Source organism: Schistocerca cancellata, chromosome 12, assembly GCF_023864275.1.
Source record: "Schistocerca cancellata isolate TAMUIC-IGC-003103 chromosome 12, iqSchCanc2.1, whole genome shotgun sequence".
NCBI lineage: Eukaryota > Metazoa > Arthropoda > Insecta > Orthoptera > Acrididae > Schistocerca > Schistocerca cancellata.
In genome coordinates, this window is record NC_064637.1 from 105,773,192 (window position 1) to 105,793,566 (window position 20,375).

General features: G+C 43.2%; 1 protein-coding gene across 1 annotated transcript in view; it reads left to right on the plus strand.

Moving 5' to 3' along the window:
- Positions 1-20,375, plus strand: part of LOC126109491 (protogenin A-like) — a 288,364-nt gene that overhangs the window by 132,784 nt on the left and 135,205 nt on the right. Inside the window, exon 3 of the mRNA XM_049914516.1 lies at positions 960-1,104. Coding sequence (XP_049770473.1) covers positions 960-1,104 — 145 coding nt within the window. The remainder of the gene's footprint in view (positions 1-959; positions 1,105-20,375) is intronic.

Genomic DNA, 20,375 nt, shown 5'->3' on the forward strand with positions numbered 1-20,375 from the left:
GGAAAGAGGCACTACAATAAACTTTCAAAGGTATTGCCAAACTCTGCACAACCTCAGAAGAGCAATACAAAACAAGCGCAGGGGAAAGTTGGGCTCAAAGATCTTGCTGATTCACGACAACGCCCGGGCCCACACGGCAAATGCCACTCGTGAAGTTCTCGAATCTTTTAAGTGGGAGTTGTTTCCTCATCCGCCGTACAGTCCCGACCTGGCACCGAGCGACTTCCACTTATTCCCAGCAATGAAGAAGTGGTTGGCTATGCAGCGTTTTGATGACGACGCACAGCTTCAAGAAGAGGTAACCACGTGGTTGAAGGCGCAGGCGGCCCAATTTTACGACGAAGGAATTTCCAAGCTCGTCCATCGCTGCGATAAGTGCCTTAATTTAAATGGCAACTATGTAGAAAAGTAGTATTGAAGTGTGGCTTTCATCTGTATATAATAAAAAAAATTTCCAATACTTTATTTTCAATTCCAAAACGTAATGTACTTTGTGGATAGCCCTCGTATTTGGAGGATTATGGGCAAGGCATGTTAGACGATCTAACGCGCTAACTGGACAGAATTTGGCACAATGTCCCTGAGGAGGACATCCAACAATTCCATCAATCAATGCCAAGCCAAATATTACTGTTTGCACAAAGGCCAGAGATGAACAAACGCGTTATTGACTTTTCCAGTTTGTGAAGCTCCTTCTTTTGAATAAATGATCGAAATTTTCTGAAATTTTAATCATTTGTTTGTCTGTGCATGTACACCACATGCACGTATTTCCGTCCCAGTCAGATAATTCCCTCGTGGTGCGTTGTTTTTATTTATTTATTTATTTACTTCTTTTTTTTAGTATGTTAAGGAGAAATTCGGCTCATCTCGCCACTTTCTCGAACCAAAGTGTTTGGGCCTCGCGCTTCGCCACAGCCCAGACGCCTCCAACCAGAGCGCGGCCTCCTGTGTTGCAGGTATCTCGCACGAGTTCTCCGCGGTCCCGGAGAACGTGACGGCGGCGGCGGGCGAAGTCGTGCGTTTCACGTGCCAAATCCAGTCAGTTCCAAGTGCGACCATCGCGTGGGAGCACAACAAGAAGCAACTACCTCAAAACAGCAGGTGAGTGGCTGCAGTCGCTAGAAGCTTCCACTGTAGCAGAGATTCATTGGTACTTCCAGTACTGCCTTGTGGCCTTTTTTTCTGTCTCAACCCTCCAACAGCGCTGATAGGTCATAATGAAGAAACATCAGCAGAATACCAAACGTCATCTTACCATCACGCCAGAGGATTTGAGGGTTTGAGACAAAAAGCATATTCAGTAATAACTATAGGTTTATTACTTCTGGATAAACGATGCGCAGTTATAAAAGAATTATATCACTAGAAGACGGCTGTGATTACAGATATTATATGTATGAGACATTCAGGGAACAAGAAGCCCAACAAGTGATACAACACACCATTTTTGTCATGTGCAAGAAAGAAATGGGTGTCCTACGCTCAATTGCGAGATGTAGATCTTATACAAACAGTAAAACACAGGGAAATCTGTAATAAGGTTCATTTTAAATTGTAATTTTTCTTCAGGTTTAAAGTACAGAGAATATGTATGTACTAGGAATATTCAACAGTGGGTCAGGAAAAAGGATACCACAACGAGATAATTTTAGGAAAAGTAAGGCATGTTATTGCTTGAAAAGACAATTTTATGTCTCTCTGATAGACCGGCTTACAGTGCCACCTAGGGTGAAGAGAGGTGATACGCACGAATAAGCCAATTCCTTTTATACATTAGGAAAATGTGCAATGTATACTCCTGAGAGCTGTTTATTGGCGATTGGAACATGTTAGAATTTAGGAAAGAATTGGACTGCGATTATGTAAAGAATGATATAAAAACTGCTACGAGGTCAAACAACTAGCTCGACCTCCTTCAGAATTACAGCTACGTAATGCCAGCAAAAGTTGTGATTTGACTTGATGCGTTATCCCTAAAAAAAAAAATGGTAGCTCACCAACTGACAAAGTAGTAAGTATACAGAATGCTTTTTAAAGAAGCAGCCTTTCTCTGTTTAGTAACAATCTTCTAAATCTGTACAGCTGATGCACTACGTAAAAGATACGAACGTTCCAGAGCCAGCAACAGTCCCCTCATTCAATATAGAAAGCATGTATCCCACTATACCGGTAACAGACCCAACAGACATTATACGAAAAAATCTAAAAACATACAGTCGCTCCCTGTTAACACATTACTCAACTACTCGCGTTAGTAGTGCTTATAACGCTACATGGGACCCCCGTTATGAGCCTTGGCAAATAGTTTTATAAACTATGTTGAACCTTAGACGGTTTTTCAAAAATATTTGGAAAAGAAGAAGACATTTTGGTTCAAGTTAGGGATGACAAACTCTGCTTTATACACTCATGCTCATAAATTAATGATAATTGCAGAATGTGGTGCCACACAACGTGGCACTACAGAAAACTGGTGCTAATAGCATAGGCACATAGGGAAAACACACGACACAGATCTGTAAGTCCACGGTGCTGGTGATAAGTTGAGAAAACCGTCCCGCCGGAACAGATGTGCTGCAAAACGCCACTGTTTCCTGCACATGTACCCCGACATCAATATGGGATATGATCACCATGCACACGTACACAGGCCGCACAACGGGTTGGCATACTCTGGATCAGGTGGTCGAGCAGCTGCTGGGGTATAGGTTCCCATTCTTGCACCAGTGCCTGTCGGAGCTCTTGAAGTGTCGTAGGGGTTTGAAGACGTGCAACGATACGTCGACCGAGAGCAGCCCAGACGTGCTAGATGAGGTTTAGGTCTGGAGAACAGGGAGGCCACTCCATTCGCCTGATATTTTCTGTTTCAAGGTACTCCTCCACGATGACAGCTCGGTGGGGCCGTGAGTTATCTTCCATCAGGAGGAAGGTGGGACCCACTGCACCCGTGAAAAGGCGGACATACTGGTGCAAAATGACGTCCCGATACACCTGATCTGTTACAGTTACTCTGTCAAAGACATGCAGGGGTGTACGTGCACCAATCATAATCCCACCCCACACAATCAAACCACGACCTCCATACAGGTCCCTTTCAAGGACATTAAGGGGTAGGTATCTGGTTCCTGGTTCACGCCAGATGAAAACCCGGTGAGAATCACTGTTCTGACAACACCTGGACTCGTTCGTGAACATAACCTGGGACCACTGCTCCAGTGACCATGTACTGTTTTCTTGATACCAGACTTTATGGGCTCTCCTGTGATCAGGGGTCAGTGGAATGCCCCTTTCAGGTCTCCGGTCGAATAAACCATGTCCGTTCAGTCACCTGTAGATTGTGTGTCTGCAGACAGCTGTTCCAGTGGCTGTGGAAAGGTCCCGAGCTAGGCTACCTGTAGCACTCCGTGGCCGTCTGCACGCACTGATGGTGAGATATCGGCCTTCTTGTGGTGTTGTACACCGTGGATGTCACGTACTGTAGCTCCTGGACACGTTTCCTGTCTGCTGGAATCGTTGCCATAATCATGAGATCACACTTTGTGACAGATGGAGGGCCCGCGTTACGACCTGCTGTGTTTGACCAGCCTCCAGTCGCCCTACTATTCTACCCCTAACAACGTCTTCAGTATGTGTTCTTTGAGCAATTTTCAACACACAGTCACCATTAGCGTGTCTGAAAACGTCTGCACTCTTACTCGCTGCACCGTACTCTGACATGCACCAACACACCTCTCCGTATTTGGACTGCTGCCAGCGCCACCGTGTGACGACCGCAGGTCAAATGCACAGTATGACCATGCCTGAAGCAATTTAGGGAAATCACGGAAAACCTAAATCAGGATGGCCGGAGACGGGATTGAACCGTCGTCCTCCCGAATGCGAGTCCAGTGTGCTAACCACTGAGCCACCTCGCTCGGTACAGTGTTAGTTTTTCGCCAAAAGCTAACGAACAAGCACAAAGTGTGAGCAGGTGCATTACTGTGGTGCAAAAACGTTTCGCCACGAATCCAGGCTTTTTTTTTCAGATTGCTTTCTGCAAACGGCGTTGAACTTCTAGGTAGTAATCCTCATTGATAGCTTGACCTTCTGGCAAGAAGTCATCATGCACTATGCCGGTAAAACCGAAGAAATCCGTGAACATAACCTCCGCATTTGTCGAGCTTTTTTCAGTCTTGGTCTTCCTGAATGCCTTGTTTCGCCACCTGTTAGGACACGTTTCATTGCTTCTCTATCGTTGTTGACTTCACAACGTTTTTGCTCGAAATGGCGCCTTGTGGCACAAATTTTACTGTCACGCATTTCTTACCCAAAATATCGAAAAACATTTCATAGCATGAGCCAGTTTACATGCCAGGATTAGAAGTATCTTCTCCGAGTGTGATTTGGCCATCGTTCATTCACTTTTTCATCGGTTGTTGACTTGCTGAGGAGTCTAGAATGTTCGCCATTCTCAACTTCTTTACGGGCATTTTGGAAATGCTTACACCACTCGTGAACCCTTGTTTCACTCATAGACTCACCAATAGCAACAGTCAACATTCCTAAAAGATTGTTATGTTTTATTCCATTTTGTGGCAAAATTTAATGGAAATTCTCTGATCCATTTTTAAAATAGTAATCGACCATCTTAAGCAAACACGTGTAACCGTCTTGACAACTGACGTCAAACTAAACATCCAATATGGCTACCAGTGTTCAGATATATTTCAGACATGCTTACCAACGCAACAAGGAAAAATCGTGCCAATCGAACTAATAAACGTCGCGAAATTACACAATTCCTGATACCTTTTGAACACACATCGTACAGAGAAATCACAGCATTGGAAAAGGTAATGTTTGCCTATCGAAGCAAATACTTGGCAATTACCCTAGAAAATTGGGGACTACTGAAGATCGGGATACAGTCCGTCGGCTTTGACCAATGACGACAGATTATGCCAGAGATGATTTATTACACAGTTTTAACACCAAAGCCAAGTGTTCGTTAGCAAAGGAATGTAGGAGAGAAAAACAGATGGTAGACATATACAGGGTGGTCCATTGATCGTGACCGGTCCAAATATCTCACGAGAGAAACGTCAAACGAAAAAACTACAAAGAATGAAACTTGTCTAGCTTGAAGGGGAAACGAGATGGCGCTATGGTTGGCCCGTTAGATGGCGCTGCCATAGGTCAAACGGATTTCAACTGCGTTTTTTAAAAATAGGAACCCCCATTTTTATTACATATGCGTATAGTACGTAAATAAATATGAACGTTTTAGTTGGAACACTTTTTTCGCTTTGTGATAGATGGCGCTGTAATAGTCACAAACATATGGCTCGCAATTTTAGACGAACAGTTGGTAACAGGTAGGTTGTTTAAATTAAAATACAGAACGTAGGTACGTTTCAACATTTTATTTCGGTTGTTCCAATGTGATACATGTACCTTTGTGAACTTATCATTTCTGAGAACGCATGTTGTTACAGCGTGATTACCTGTAAATACCACATTAATGCAATAAATGCTCAAAATGATGTCCGTCAACCTCAATGCATTTGGCAATACGTGTAACGACATTCCTCTCAACAGCGAGTAGTTCGCCTTCCGTAATGTTCGCACATGCATTGACAATGCGCTGACGCATGTTGTCAGGCGTTGTCAGTGGATCACGATAGCAAATATCCGTATGTCGCTGGAAGACCACGAAGACTTGACCTCCGTGACCACAACACACATTGATATGCCGTCAGAAGTGATAAAAAATGCTTTATTAAGTCTCTAAACATGGCTCATGAATAGCGGAAAATGAGTCACTGCTTAACGGCAAGAATGAGCCACTTCTTGTGGAGTGCACATGATGCTGCCTTTTTTTTCCCCAAAAGGGCTAGGCGGTAGGTTGACGTCCTCTGATGAACACACCAGGAGACACGCAGATAGTGAAATCAGACCGCATTCACAGGAAAGACAGTTCGACTCACAAGCTACAACATTGTCGCGAGTAAAACAGTGACCCGTATACAGGATGGTCCATTGATAGTGACCTGGCCAAACATCTCACGAAATAAGGATCAAACGAAAAACCTACAAAGAACGAAACACATCTACCTTGAAGGGGGAAACCAGATTGCGGTATGGTTGGCCCGCTAGATGGCGCTGCCATAGGCCAAACATATCAACTGCGCTTTTTAAAAATAGGAGCCCCCATTTTTTATTACATATTCGTCTAGTACGTAAAGAAATATGAATGTTTTAGTTGGACCACTTTTTTCGATTTGTGATAGATGGCGCTGTAATAGTCACAAACTTGTCAATACGTGGTATTACGTAACATAGCGCCAGTGCGGACGGTATTTGCTTCGTGATACATTAGCCGTGTTAAAATGGACCGTTCACCAATTGCGAAAAAGGTCGATATCGTGTTGATGTATGGCTATTGTGATCAAAATGCGCAACGGGCGTGTGCTATGTATGTTGCTCGGAATCCTGGACGACATCATCCAAGTGTTGGGACCGTTCGCCGGGTAGTTATGTTATTTAAGGAAACAGGAAGTGTTCAGCCACATGTGAAACGTCAACCACGACCTGCAACAAATGATGATGCCCAAGTAGGTGTTTCAGCTGCTGTCGCGGCTAATCCGCTCATCAGTAGCAGACAAATTGCGCGAGAATCGGGAATCTCAATAACGTCGGTGTCGAGAATGCTACATCAACATGGATTGCACCCGTACCATATTTCTATGCACCAGGAATTGCGTGGCGACGACTTTGAACGTCGTGTACAGTTCTGCCACTGGGCACAAGAGAAATTAAGGGACGATGACAGATTTTTTGCTCGCGTTCTATTTAGCGACAAAGCGTCATTCACCAATAGTGGTAACGTAAACCGGCAGAATATGCACTTTTGGGCAACGGGAAATCGACGATGGCTGCGACAAGTGGAACATCAGCGACTTTGCCGGGTTAAAGTATGGTGCGGCATTATGGGAGGAAGGATAATTGGCTCCCATTTTATCGATGGCAATCTAAATGGTGCAATGTATGCTGCTATCCTGCGTAATGTTCTACCGATGTTACTACAAGATGCTTCACTGCATGACAGAATAGCGATGTACTTCCAACATGATGGATGTCCGGCACATAGCTCGCGTGCGGTTGAAGCGGTATTGAATAGCATATTTCATGACAGGTGGATTGGTCGTCTAAGCATCATACCATGGCCCGCACGTTCATCGGATCTGACGTCCCCGGATTTCGTTCTGTGGGGAAAGTTGAAGGATATTTGCAACCGTGATCCACCGACAACGCCTGACAATATGCGTTAACGGATTGACAAAGCATGTGCGAACACTGCGGAAGGCGAACTACACGCTGTTGAGAGGAATGTCGTTACACGAATTGCCAAATGCCTTGAGGTTGACGGACATCATTTTGAGCATGAGCATTTATCGCATTAATGTGGTATTTACAGGTAATCACACTGTAACAGGATGCGTTCTCAGAAATAATAAGTTCACAAAGGTACATGTATCACATTGGAACAACCGAAATAAAATGTTGAAACGTACCTACGTTCTGTATTTTAATTTAAAAAACCTACCTGTTACCAACTGTTCGTCTAAAATTGCGAGCCATATATTTGTGACTATTACAGCGCCATCTATCACAAAGCGAAAAAAGTGGTCCTACTAAAAATTCATATTTCTTTACGTATTACACGAATATGTAATAAAAATGGAGGTTCCTATTTAAAAAAAAACGCAGTTGAAATCCGTTTGACCTATGGCAGCGCCATCTAGCGTGCCAACCATAGCGCCATCTGGTTTCCCGCTTCAAGCTAGACTAGTTTTGTTCTTTGTAGTTTTTTCGTTTGACACTTATTTGTTGAGATATTTGGCCCGGTCACGATCAATGGACCACCCTGTATACAATAAGTTTGCTTTAATTTACGTCTATGGTCACAAACCTTTTGTTAACAGATTACCGATTTCGGTCTATAATGACCATCATCAGATCTGTTTTGGTCTTTGATGACCATCATCAGATCTGTTTTGGTCTTTGATGACCATCGTCAGATCTGTTTTATAAAAACAGATCTGATGATGGTCATTATTGACCAAAACCGGTAATTTGTTAACAAAAAGTTTGTGACCACAGACGTAAATTAAAGGACAATTCGTCTGTCAAAACAAAGTTCACGAATGCACTGCTTTCCAGAAAAATACTAGTGCTCAAATTATTCTCGGGACCGCATTCAGAGGAAATCTACTGTAAGGAGCGCGGGAATACCAGGATCATGTAATATTAGTTGGAGGCGACTTTAACCTACCTATACTGCGGCATCCGTGAATTCATTAGAGGAGGTACAGAACGACAGTCGTGCGAAGTACTTTCGAAGACGTTACCGAAAGCTAGTGGAAATAACCTAGACCTTCTAGTTACAAACAGGCCTGACCTTAACGATAGCGTCAGTGTAGAGACAGGGATTAGGGACCATGATATCATAGCGACTGTGGTTACGAAAGTTAATAAATCAGTCAAGAAGGCTAGGAGAGTATTTTTGCTAGATACAGCAGGTACACAGTTGTTAGTTTCCCTCTCAGAGAATGAACTGACGTCATTTACTTGCAGTATGGAACTTAACATCTGAGGTCATCAGTGCCCTAGAACTTAGAACTATTTAAACCTAACTAACCGAAGGACATCACACACATCCATGCCCGAGGCAGGATTCGAACTTAAGACCGTAGCAGCACCGCGGTTACAAACTGAAGCGCCTAGAACCGCTCGGCCACACCGGCCGGCCAAAGTTTAAACTGATTGTAAGTCCTGCTGTGGGAAATACGTGCCAAGTAAGTTGATTAAGGACGGAAGAGACCCGTACGGCTTAACAACGAAATTCGGAAAATGCTGAGGAAGTAAAAGCTTTGAAATTTCGATTAAAAAAACGAACCAAATGACGAAAGGCAAACGTTAATAGATGCGTGAGTCTGTCGGAAGATTTATGCGCTACGTTTACAACAACTACTAGTGTCATATTTTAGCAAAAGATCTTGCCGGGAACCAGAAGAAATTCTGGTGCCACGTAAAGTCGCTTAGCAGAACGAAAGCTTCCATCTATAACCCGTTAACCTGTCTATAGTGGCAGTAGAAGATAGCAAAACACAATCCAAAGTTTTAAATTTTGGGTTTAAGAAATCGGTCACGTAGAACAATAGTACAAACTACGTAGGTAATACGCATCCCTGGGGTAGAGGAACATCTGAAAGAGTTCAAAACATACGTCGCCAAGTCCGAATGGAATCCCAATACGGCTTTAAAACGAGTGCTCTACGGCGCTGGCCTATTACACTACTGACCATTAAAATTGCTAGGCCACGAAGATGACGTGCTACAGACGCGAAATTTAACCGACTGGAAGAAGATGCTGTGATATGCAAATGATCAGCGACACTGCTGGTCGCGTTGGTCGAGATCCAATGGCTGTTAGAATATGGAATCGGTGGGCTCAGCAGGGTAATACGGAACGCCGTGCTGGATCCCAACGGCCTCGTATCACTAGCAGTCGAGATGACAGGCACCTTATCCTCATGGCTGTAACGGATCTTGCAGCCACGTCTAGATCCCTGAGTCAGCAGATGGGACGTTTGCAAGACAACAACCATCGGCACGAACAGTTCGACGACGTTTGCAGCAGCATGGACTATCGGCTCGGAGACCATGGCTGCGGTTACCCTTGACGCTGCATCACAGATGGGAGCGCCTGCGATGGTGTACTCAACGACGAACGTGGGTGCACGAATGGCAAAACGTCATTTTGTCTGATGAAACCAGGATCATGATGGTCGCATCCGTGTTTGGTGACATCGGGGTGAACTCACATTGGAAGCGTGTATTCGTCATCGCCATACTGCCGTAAAACCCGGCGTGATTGTATGGGGGTGCCATTGGTTACACGTCTCAGTCACCTCTTGTTCGCATTAACGGCACTTAGAATAGTGGTCGCTGCATTTCAGATGTGATACGACCCGTGGATCTACCTTTCATTCGATCCCTGCGAAACCCTACATTTCAGCAGGATAATGCACGACCGCATGTAGCAGGTCCTGTACGGGCCTTTCTGGATGAAGAAAATGTTCAACTGCTGCCCTCTCCACATTTCTCACCAATTGAAAACATCTCGTCAATGGTGGGCGAGCAACTGCCTTGTCAGAAAACGCCAATCACTACTCTTGATGAACTGTGGCATCGTGTTGGAAGCTGCATGGGCAGCTGTGCCTGTACACGCCATCCAAGCTCTGTTTGTCCCAATGCCCAGGCGTATCAAGGCCGTTATTACGGCCAGAGGTGGTTGTTCTAGGTACTGATTTCTCAGGATCTATGCACCCAAATTGCGTGAAAACGTAATCAGATGTCAGTTCTAGTATAATATATTTGTTCAATGAATACCCGTTTATCACTTGCATTTCTTATTGGGATAGCAATTTTAATGTTCAGTAGTGTATGCACATATCGCTGTCACATGCCTTTCGTCACCTCAGTGTAAATGCAGATGCCTGCCAAGCCTGTAGGATGCACTGTTGTATTTTACCACGAACGCCATCGATGCAGTGTCCTCCATACGTTGAAAACTTCATTTGTGGTCAGAACGGTGTTCTCTGTAGGTGTGAGAGCATTATGTCGGAGCTAAGTGAATTCCAGCAAGGGGAAATCTTTCGTGCCCAGGGGACGGAGCGCTAGGGAGGCGCGGACAGCCAGTACTCGCCGACCGCTCGCGTCACAGGATGAACTGTCCGATGGACGGAGATGGCAGAGGGATCAGCCGTTGGTCGGTCGTTCAGTTGGTCGCCTCTTTGGGCGCCGTGTGTTTGGTCTTCTGACCGTTTCTGGGCCTCGTCACTGGGTCATCTTGCTGGACGTGGCTCGGTTCCTTCTAGTGCGGAGACGTCGTGGCCAACGGGCAAAAGTTACCTGTGCATAGTGGGGTCCGGACGTGTGTTTCGTCACCGACAGTCCTTAGGGTTTTTGTGTGTTCTAGTTGTTCATCAGTGATTCTGTTTACGAGTGTTGGAGTTTCTTGTGCCAGTATTTCGTGCAGCACTGCGTACCCTGTGTCAGTTCGACTGAGCGATGCTTTAAATGCTGTAATGCTGTCTGCGTACTGCAGTAGCCAGTTGGTCGGCTGCGACAGAGCAGCGAGTGAGTGTTTCCTTACCGGGTTGATCCTGTCTGCCACGGCATTTAGTTCCACAGTCGTTGTGATGTTCATGTATGTCAGTAGTTATTGTGCCTGGCTTATTAACGCAACAATATTTGAAGACTAGTGTTACTGGTCTCTTCGCCTCGCTGGCATTTTGGATGTAGTGCCGTTGGTGTGGTGACCGAAATCAGGTAGTTGGTTGGTTCGTCGGCTGTCTGTCGGTTGGGTTGCCTTCCGCTTAAGAGATTGTTGGTCAGGCTGCCATTCTCGCCTAAACGGGCGTTAGAGTTACAATTCCAGGCCGACCCTTGGAAACTTCTGAGCGCCGTTCCGTGTCTGTTACATAGTAACTTCCCTGTTTGAGTTTTAGTATTTTCGTTAATGTGTGGCCTTCAGCCGAGTTTTAATATATCCTGAATTAATGATCTTGTCTTACGCTTAAGGCATGAGGTTGTTATATTTTATAAGGGGAGATGAGATATTTTAAGATGAGGCTTTCTGCCTTATAAATTGAAACTCCTTGTAGGCCTTAAGGGGGGGTTGGACGTCAAAGGGGCCGCCTTGGAGCAGGAGAGACACCACAGGCCATTTTAATTTCCACTGTCTATACTTTTACAAATAAATTCATAAAACTTTGGCAGCATGACCAGGAAGGATTCAGGATTCACAATCATAGCAGTGGAAGTTAAAAAAATAATTTTTTTACAGGTGAAAGTTCATCGTTTTTTTTTCACCTCTATTGGCTGCGTTTGTTGCTATAGGTACACTTTTCTTCGTAAGTAAGAGAGATTCTTCGAAGAATTTTGCACAGCATACAAACCATACTTACAGGTGTATGAAACTCTAGAAACTATTTAATTTATGAAAAGATAAATGTGCTGTTACACTTCAAACTTAGTTTAGAAAAAACTCAAATATTATAGTTAATTATCTCAGTTTTTACCACAGTTTTTAATATATTTGGAAAATTCTAGTTTCATACACCTGTAACCCACTCTGGCCTGCTAGCGCAGGCGTTTTAGAAATACCGAAAAATACCGGTCCTTGGTTCAAATGGCTCTGAGCACTATGGGACTTAACATCTGAGGTCATTAGTCCCCTAGAACTTAGAGCTACTTAAACCTAACTAACCTAAGGACATCACACACATCCATGCCCGAGACAGGATTCAAACCTGCGACCGTAGCGGCCACGCGGTTCCAGACTGTAGCGCCTAGAACCGCTCGGCCACACAGGCCGGCGCGGTCATTTAGAACCAAAATACCGGTATCGGTTCTTCCCGACCCGTGTCTTAGACGACGGAGCTGGTGGACTCACGATGCTGAGGTGGCAGGCGCGATCGCAGGGTCACGTGCTGCAGGCGAGAGATCCTTCTAGCGATCTAGCCTGTGGTCGGTGGGGACTGTTGCTGTCGAGCACTGTCTCGAACTTCGCGGATCGAGTGAGTGACTGACTATGGGCCAGGCGGAACAGTTTTCGGGCGGCACGTGAGCGCCGTAGGAAATGGGTCCGCGACTGTGGCGCTGTCTGAGGCGACGCTGGCGCCGTGTTGTTGTGCGGTGCTTCCCCTAAGTCGTCAACATGCTTTCGTTTGGTGGCCGCGGACGTCGAGTCTGTTGTTTGTTTCGCAGCGGCCGTGTTGTGACGACAGAGTCGCCGGTGGGCTGAATGCGGTGCGGTACAGCCGAATTATCCAGGCGCACTGCAGAAGGTTCCCAATCTTTCGTAGACCATCACCCTGGACTGCGATCCGACATTAGGGCGGTATTACACTATCAAATTTCTTTGTCAAAGATTTGATCAAAGATGTGATCAAATATGTGATCAAATATGTGATCAAATATTCGTCGAATATATTTGACAAAGATTCTTGACGTGGCGCTAAAAAGGGGTATTACACTGTCGTCATATTTTTCGTCAACGTTCAAGATGGCTGACAACAACAACTTGTTATTAACGACAGCAATTGCGTGTACCACAATTGCACTGTGTGCACATGCGGAAGAGAAGTGGAGGGAAAAAAGGATACGCACCTGGATGAAGCCGTGGGATTTACGACGACACGATAAAAGCTTTCAACAAAACTTGTTACGTGAGCTTGTAGTGGAGGACGTCAAATCATACATTTCTGTATGTGCTCAGTGAAGTGTATCCTCATATCACAAAGCACAATACTCACTTAAGAACTGCTATATCTGCAGAAGAAAGGCTCACTGTAAAACTCCGATTCCTTGCTACAGGAGAGGGTTATTAGGTTAGGTCTCCAATCTTCTTAATCTATTTTTGTATTCAGGGTGCCTCACGTTCTAAAGCGCCTCATCAGCTTCATACATCTCAATTAATTTTGTAGTTATCGGTACACACCAATTGTACTTACCGGCAATGTTTATAAAAACGCTACGGATGACAGAACGCTGCAGCGATGCTAGCGCCCCACGTGCTAACATGTCACATTGCAGTGAACAGAAGACAAGCGACTTCTTTGATCAAATCTACAGCAAGGCCCAAGATTTGATCAAATATTTGACGACATTTGACAAAGTTCCCTATTACACCATCAAATTTCTTTGAGAAAGATATTTGACAAAGATATTGGACAAAGAAATTTGATAGTGTAATACCGGCCTTAGGTAGTAGCCCTCACTCCTTCCTCCACATTATCACAAACTTTATCACCTATCTAATCTGTAGAATGAAAGACTTTTCTTGGAGAACTTCTATTTTTTAATGATGAAAGGTGAATGATATTTAGCTCGTGTGTGTGTGTGGGGGGGGGGGGGGGGGCGGGGGTTGTTAGGATGAATGACGAAGGAATTTATGGTGCGTCGTAAGTGCTATCCACAACTCACTTCTCAGATACTCACTTCAAAAACATACTTCCACTGCATTATTCCCCTCTAATGCCGCACTTGCTTGACCTGTGCGCTATACTTACTGTTCGCAAATCACTTGATTCCTGCACTCGTTGCTTCTGAACAGGATGTCAATGCTTTGTGTCTGACCATAGCCAGTAGTAATAATAATAATAATAATAATAATTCACATCTAACTAAATTATTTAACAGTTACATTGCAGACCCATACACATTCCCTGATACACTTACACATGGAATAACTTATCTGAAACCTAAAGATCAAGCAGACACAGCAAACCCAGCTAAATATCGCCCCATAACATGCCTTCCAACAATATAAAAAATATTAACTTCAGTCATTACACAGAAATTAATGACTCATACAACACAGAACAAAATTATAAATGAACAAAAAGGCTGTTGCAAGGGAGCATGAGGATGTAAAGAGCAACTGATAATAGATGCAGAGGTGACATATCAAGCTAAAACTAAAGAAAGATCGCTACACTACGCATACATTGATTACCAAAAAGCTTTTGATAGTGTACCCAACTCAAGGTTACTACAAATATTGGAAATATACAAAGTAGATCCTAAATTGATACAGTTCCTAAACATAGTAATGGAAAATTGTAAAACCACACTTAATATCCAAACAAATTCAAATAATGTCACATCACAGCCAAAACAGATTAAGCGTGGAGTATACCAAGGAGACTCATTAAGTCCTTTCTGGTTCTGCCTTGCTCTGAACCCACTATCCAATATGCTAAATAGTACCATTTATGGATAAAATATTACTGGAACGTACCCACACAAAATCACACATTTGCTATACATGGATGATCTAAAACTACTGGCAGCAACAAATCAACAACTCAACCAATTACTAAAGATAACAGAAGTATTCAGCAATGATATAAATATGGCTTTTGGAACAGACAAATGTAAGAAAAATAGCATAGTCAAGGGAAAACACACTAAACAAGAAGATTACATATTGGATAACCACAGCGACTGCATAGAAGCGATGGAAAAAACAGATGCCTATAAATATCTAGGAAACAGACAAAAAATAGGAATAGATAATACAAATACTAAAGAAGAACTAAAAGAAAAATATAGACAAGACTAACAAAAATACTGAAAACAGAATTGACAGCAAGAAACAAGACAAGCTATAAATACTAATGCTATACCAATATTGACCTACTCATTTGGAGTAGTGAAATGGAGTAACACAGACCTAGAAGCACTCAATACACTTACACGATCACAATGCCACAAATATAGAATACATCACATACATTCAGCAACAGAAAGATTCACATTAATCAGGAAGGAAGGAGGAAGGGGTTTATCGACATAAAAAACCTACATTATGGACAGGTAGACAATTTAAGAAAATTCTTTCTAGAACGAGCAGAAACTAGCAAAATACACAAAGCAGTCACTCATAAATACATCGGCTACACCACTGCAATTTCATAACCACTCCTACAGCCCTTTAGATCATATAACATTAACAGATACGAAGAAAGTAAATTGGAAAAAGAAAACACTACATGGCAAGCACCCGTATCATCTAACACAGCCACACATCGATCAAAACGCATCCAACACATGGCTAAGAAAAGGCAATATATACAGCGAGACGGAAGGATTTATGATTGCAATACAGGATCAAACAATAAACACCAGATATTACAGTAAGCATACTATTAAAGATCCCAATACCACAACAGATAAATGCAGACTTTGCAAACAACAAATAGAAACAGTAGATCACATCACAAGCGGGTGTACAATACTAGCAAATACAGAATACCCCAGAAGACATGACAATGTAGCAAAAATAATACATCAACAGCTTGCCTTATAACATAAACTTATAAAAAAACACGTTCCCACATACAAGTATGCACCACAAAATGTACTGGAGAATGATGAATACAAATTATACTGGAACAGAACCATAATAACAGATAAAACAACACCACATAACAAAACCTGACGTCATACTCACCAATAAAAAGAATAAATTAACACAACTAATCGAAATATCCATACCCAATACAACAAATATACAGAAGAAAACAGGAGAAAAAATTGAAAAATACATCCAACTGGCTGAGGAAATCAAGAACATGTGGCATCAGGATAAAGTTGACATTATACCAATTATACTATCAACTACAGGAGTCATACCACACAATATCCACCAGTACATCAATGCAATACAGCGACATCCAAACTTATATATACAACTACAGAAATCCGTAATTATTGATACATGTTCAATTACCCGAAAGTTCCTAAATGCAATATAACATATACCGTACAGTTAAAAGGAAGCCACTCTTGATCAAGGTCCGCGTCACTTTCCATTTTTGACCAGACATAACGTCTGAGAAAAGAAATAATAATAATAATAATAATAATAATAATAATAATAATAATGTATACAACACTATATTAGTCCTTATATGCACTCATGCTTATAAATTAAGGATAATGCCGATACATGGTGAAACAACGCTCTGGTGGGCGGTTTGCGGGTTTAATTCACCTCAGGGTACGACCATGCGCTGCATTTGACCTGCGGTCGCCGCACGGTAGCGCTGGCAGTAGTCCACATACGCAGATGTGTGTTGGTGCATGTCAGACTACGGTGCAGCGTGTAAGTGTGCAGACGTTTTCAGACGTAGTATGGCTCAAATGGCTCTGAGCACTATGGAACTCAACATCTTAGGTCATAAGTCCCCTAGAACTTAGAACTACTTAAACCGAACTAACCCAAGGACACCACACACACCCATGCCCGAGGCAGGATTCGAACCTGCGACCGCAGCAGTCCCGCGGTTCCGGACTGCAGCGCCAGAACCGCTAGACCACCGCGGCCGGCTCAGACGTAGTAATCGTGACTGTGTGTTGAAAATGGCTCAAAGAACACATATTGATGACGTTATGAGGGGTAGAATATTAGGGGGACTGTAGGCCGGTCAAACAGCAGGTTGTATCACGGGTGCTCCGTGTGCCACAAAGTGTGATCTCAAGATTATGGCAACGATTCCAGCAGACAGGAAACGTGTCCTGGCGCTACAGTACGAGACGTCCACAGTGTACAACACCACAATAAGACCGGTATCTCACCATCAGTGCCCGCAGCTGTTCGACCACCTGATCCAGAGTATGCCAACCCGTTGTGCGGCCTGTGTACGTGTGCATATTGATGTCGGGGTACATTTGCAGAAAAAGTGGCGTTTTGTAGCACATGTGTTCCGAGACGGTTTTCTCAACTTATCACCAATACCGTGGACTTACAGATCTGTGTCGTGTGCGTTCCCTATGTGCCTATGCTACTAGCGCCAGTTTTGTGTAGTGACACGTTGTGTGGCACCACGTTCTGCAATCATCCTTAATTTACGAGCATGAGTGTAGTTACTGCTGTGTCGTGCTGTAAATTTATTCATTTACCTGTTTCGAAGCGAGTAATGAAGCAATTTCTGGACTACTGCGGGTACTACCCACAACTTGAAGACATTTTCTGGAGATATTTAGCGTCTGTTACGTATATGTCTCACTTTTATGATCAGCGATGTACGGGCGTATAAGCTTACTTTTTCTGCTTCACCAAGTGACCGTGGACCTTTCTGTGTGACATACATTTTAACACCAAACGTGTGCCCGTTCCTGCTCGGCCGTTGTGGCCGAGCGGTTCTTCTGCGACCCATTCACTAGTGACGTAACGACAGCTACCCACGAATCCCTTACTCGCAGTCCCTGATTCCTGTAAGAGATTGAGGCATGGTCTGCATCCGTACTGCGAGACAGGATTTGCGCTAGCTAACAAATGCGGCACTGCCAATGTGTTCGTGAAAAGACATAATCTTACGGGGATACCGTGTGGGCCAGATGCCTTCCTGGCGTCTAAGGATCTTAACTGTTTTACAATCCCAGATACACTAAACACTATGTCAGCCACCCTTGCGTTTGTTCGATAATTGTAAGGGGAATGGTGCTGCAGTCCTCTACCATAAACGAGTTTTTGAAAACTAGTTTTAGAATTTCGGCCTTCTGTTTATCATCATCCGTTACATTACCCGTACTGTCAGCAAGAGAAGGTATTGGATAATTTGTAGCGTTTATACATACCACCACATTTTTTTGGGGGTTATTTTTAGAATCTGCAGATAAAATCGTATATATATCTCCCTTCACAAGAATACTTCTGTGGCTACTTTGTTATAGTACTTATACAGGTAAGTGCAACTAGGGCAGATCAATCAAACTACTTCTGTAATGAACACAATTAGTAATGTTCAAATCTACGTCTACTTCCTCAATACTAGCAAGCTTTCGATAAAAAAGTATAAATATTGCTCTCAAATTCATTAAGAGAATCCCTCATTGACCTTTTGACAGCTTCTTTCATTTCGCATAATTTCTGTTCGTCAGTGGGGCCGTGAGTAAGTTTAAAACGACTGTGCTAAATTCTCTGCTTTCTCAGCAACTTCCTAATATGTTTGTTGTACCAAGGTACATAGTTCTCTAGCACGTGGTGGACAATACCTTTAAATTCCGACCAAAGATGCTGAATATCTTTGTGTCCCGCGGTAAATTCTTGGAGCTGACTATGAAGATATTCAGTAATGATACTTTTATTTGATTTCTAAAAGAAGAAACTCTACGCTGTTTTTTTTTTTTTGAAAAAAAGATTTCCACTGACGTAGAAGCCACAGCGACATTATTGTAATAATACCTTCTTCTAGATTAGCTTCCTCAAAAAGATCAGGTTTGTTTGTCGCCAAGATATGTTCCCATCTCGAGTTGGTTTTCTAACCAACTGCTCAAGGTTGTATGCTGAGAGCGCTCCTAGAATAACTTCACGGGAGTCTTTCCTTCTGCCTCCTGTGGTAAACGTGTAATTTTCCCAGTCAGTGGATGCCAGATAATAGTCTCCACGTATAACTAATGGATAATTTGGATATTTATTTCCTATGTACTCAAGACTTTCCCTGAAACGTTCTGGTACGTTTGTTGCTGGTCTATAAGAACATCGTAATACAATGGTCAATACTTGTCTGATTGACACCTTTATCCACACCACCTGCCATAGCATCAGGCCTAGGCTTCCTAAACTTTGTCCAGTCCGAGTTCAAAATTTCACTGCTATTTATGTCTGGTTTCAGCCAGCTTTCGGTATCTAATACAGTATTGGCATCGCTACTGGTTATTTCGGAGACTAACTGGGGGATCTTTCTACAGGCACTTCGACAATTAACTAACGTGAGATTTAGCATATTTAAATCGTTTGGAATTACCTGTTTAGGCGAACTAACAATTTTTGCAGTTGGCACACCCACAGCAGTGTCATGAAGTGGCAATTTTTCAGGCCAGCGGTTCGTTTCCCGTTGGGAGGAACCTAATTAAAAAAAAAAAAAAAACCATGTGCATCCCACAAGTACTGTACTACCCATGTAGCTTGGCCGGCCGGGTGTAAACGTCCAGGCAGGCAGTTCTCACATCCGCATGGCTGCCGTGTGGACGGCGGGGCGCGGCAGCCCGTACCGACACTACTTACCAGGCTGCAGCGACAGCAGCTCGTCACCCGGTCCTAAGGTTTTGAACGGAACCAAGCAAATGGTTCGCATTAACCCTAGGACGCCTAAGGGTGGGGGGTTTGTTGAACCCACAATTTTTTTATGTCCCCTACTTTTGCCCAAGGAACATTCATACTACATATTCCCTTTGAGTTATTGTTTGTTGGCTATTTTATGAAATATTAGTGTAACTATATTTTTTGAAAATTCCTGCTTTGAAAGAAAAAATGAATAAACTTATTATGGGTCCAACAACCCCCCCCCCCTTAGGCTTCCATGCTATAGAAAATTTCCCTTAGTAGGATTTCGTATTTCTCATCTCTGCAACAATGCAAGTTAGTTTCTTGTTGGTTGGTATTTTTGATATTCACAACAATCTGTTTACTTTCAGAGGAAGTGATTTTTTTATGTCAGTCAGCTGTTATTTATCTTGTAAACTTGCAGTGAGTTAGTGCCGTACCCAACAAGTAAGCCTCCAGTAACTTTGGTGTCCTACACAGCAAAAACGAAACCAAGTAAAAACTTACTGATGTTGTCAACAATGCACCAAGATAAAGGTACTGTTGGAGGAGAGAAGAATAAAACCGAGATAAATGCATATTATAATTCCACAAGGTGGAATTGATACCATTGATCAAATGGCAAGAGGGGAACAAAGAGATGGCCTCTATCTGTATTTTGCTTTCTCATCGACATTTGTGCTGTCAATGCAACCACCATATTCATCCA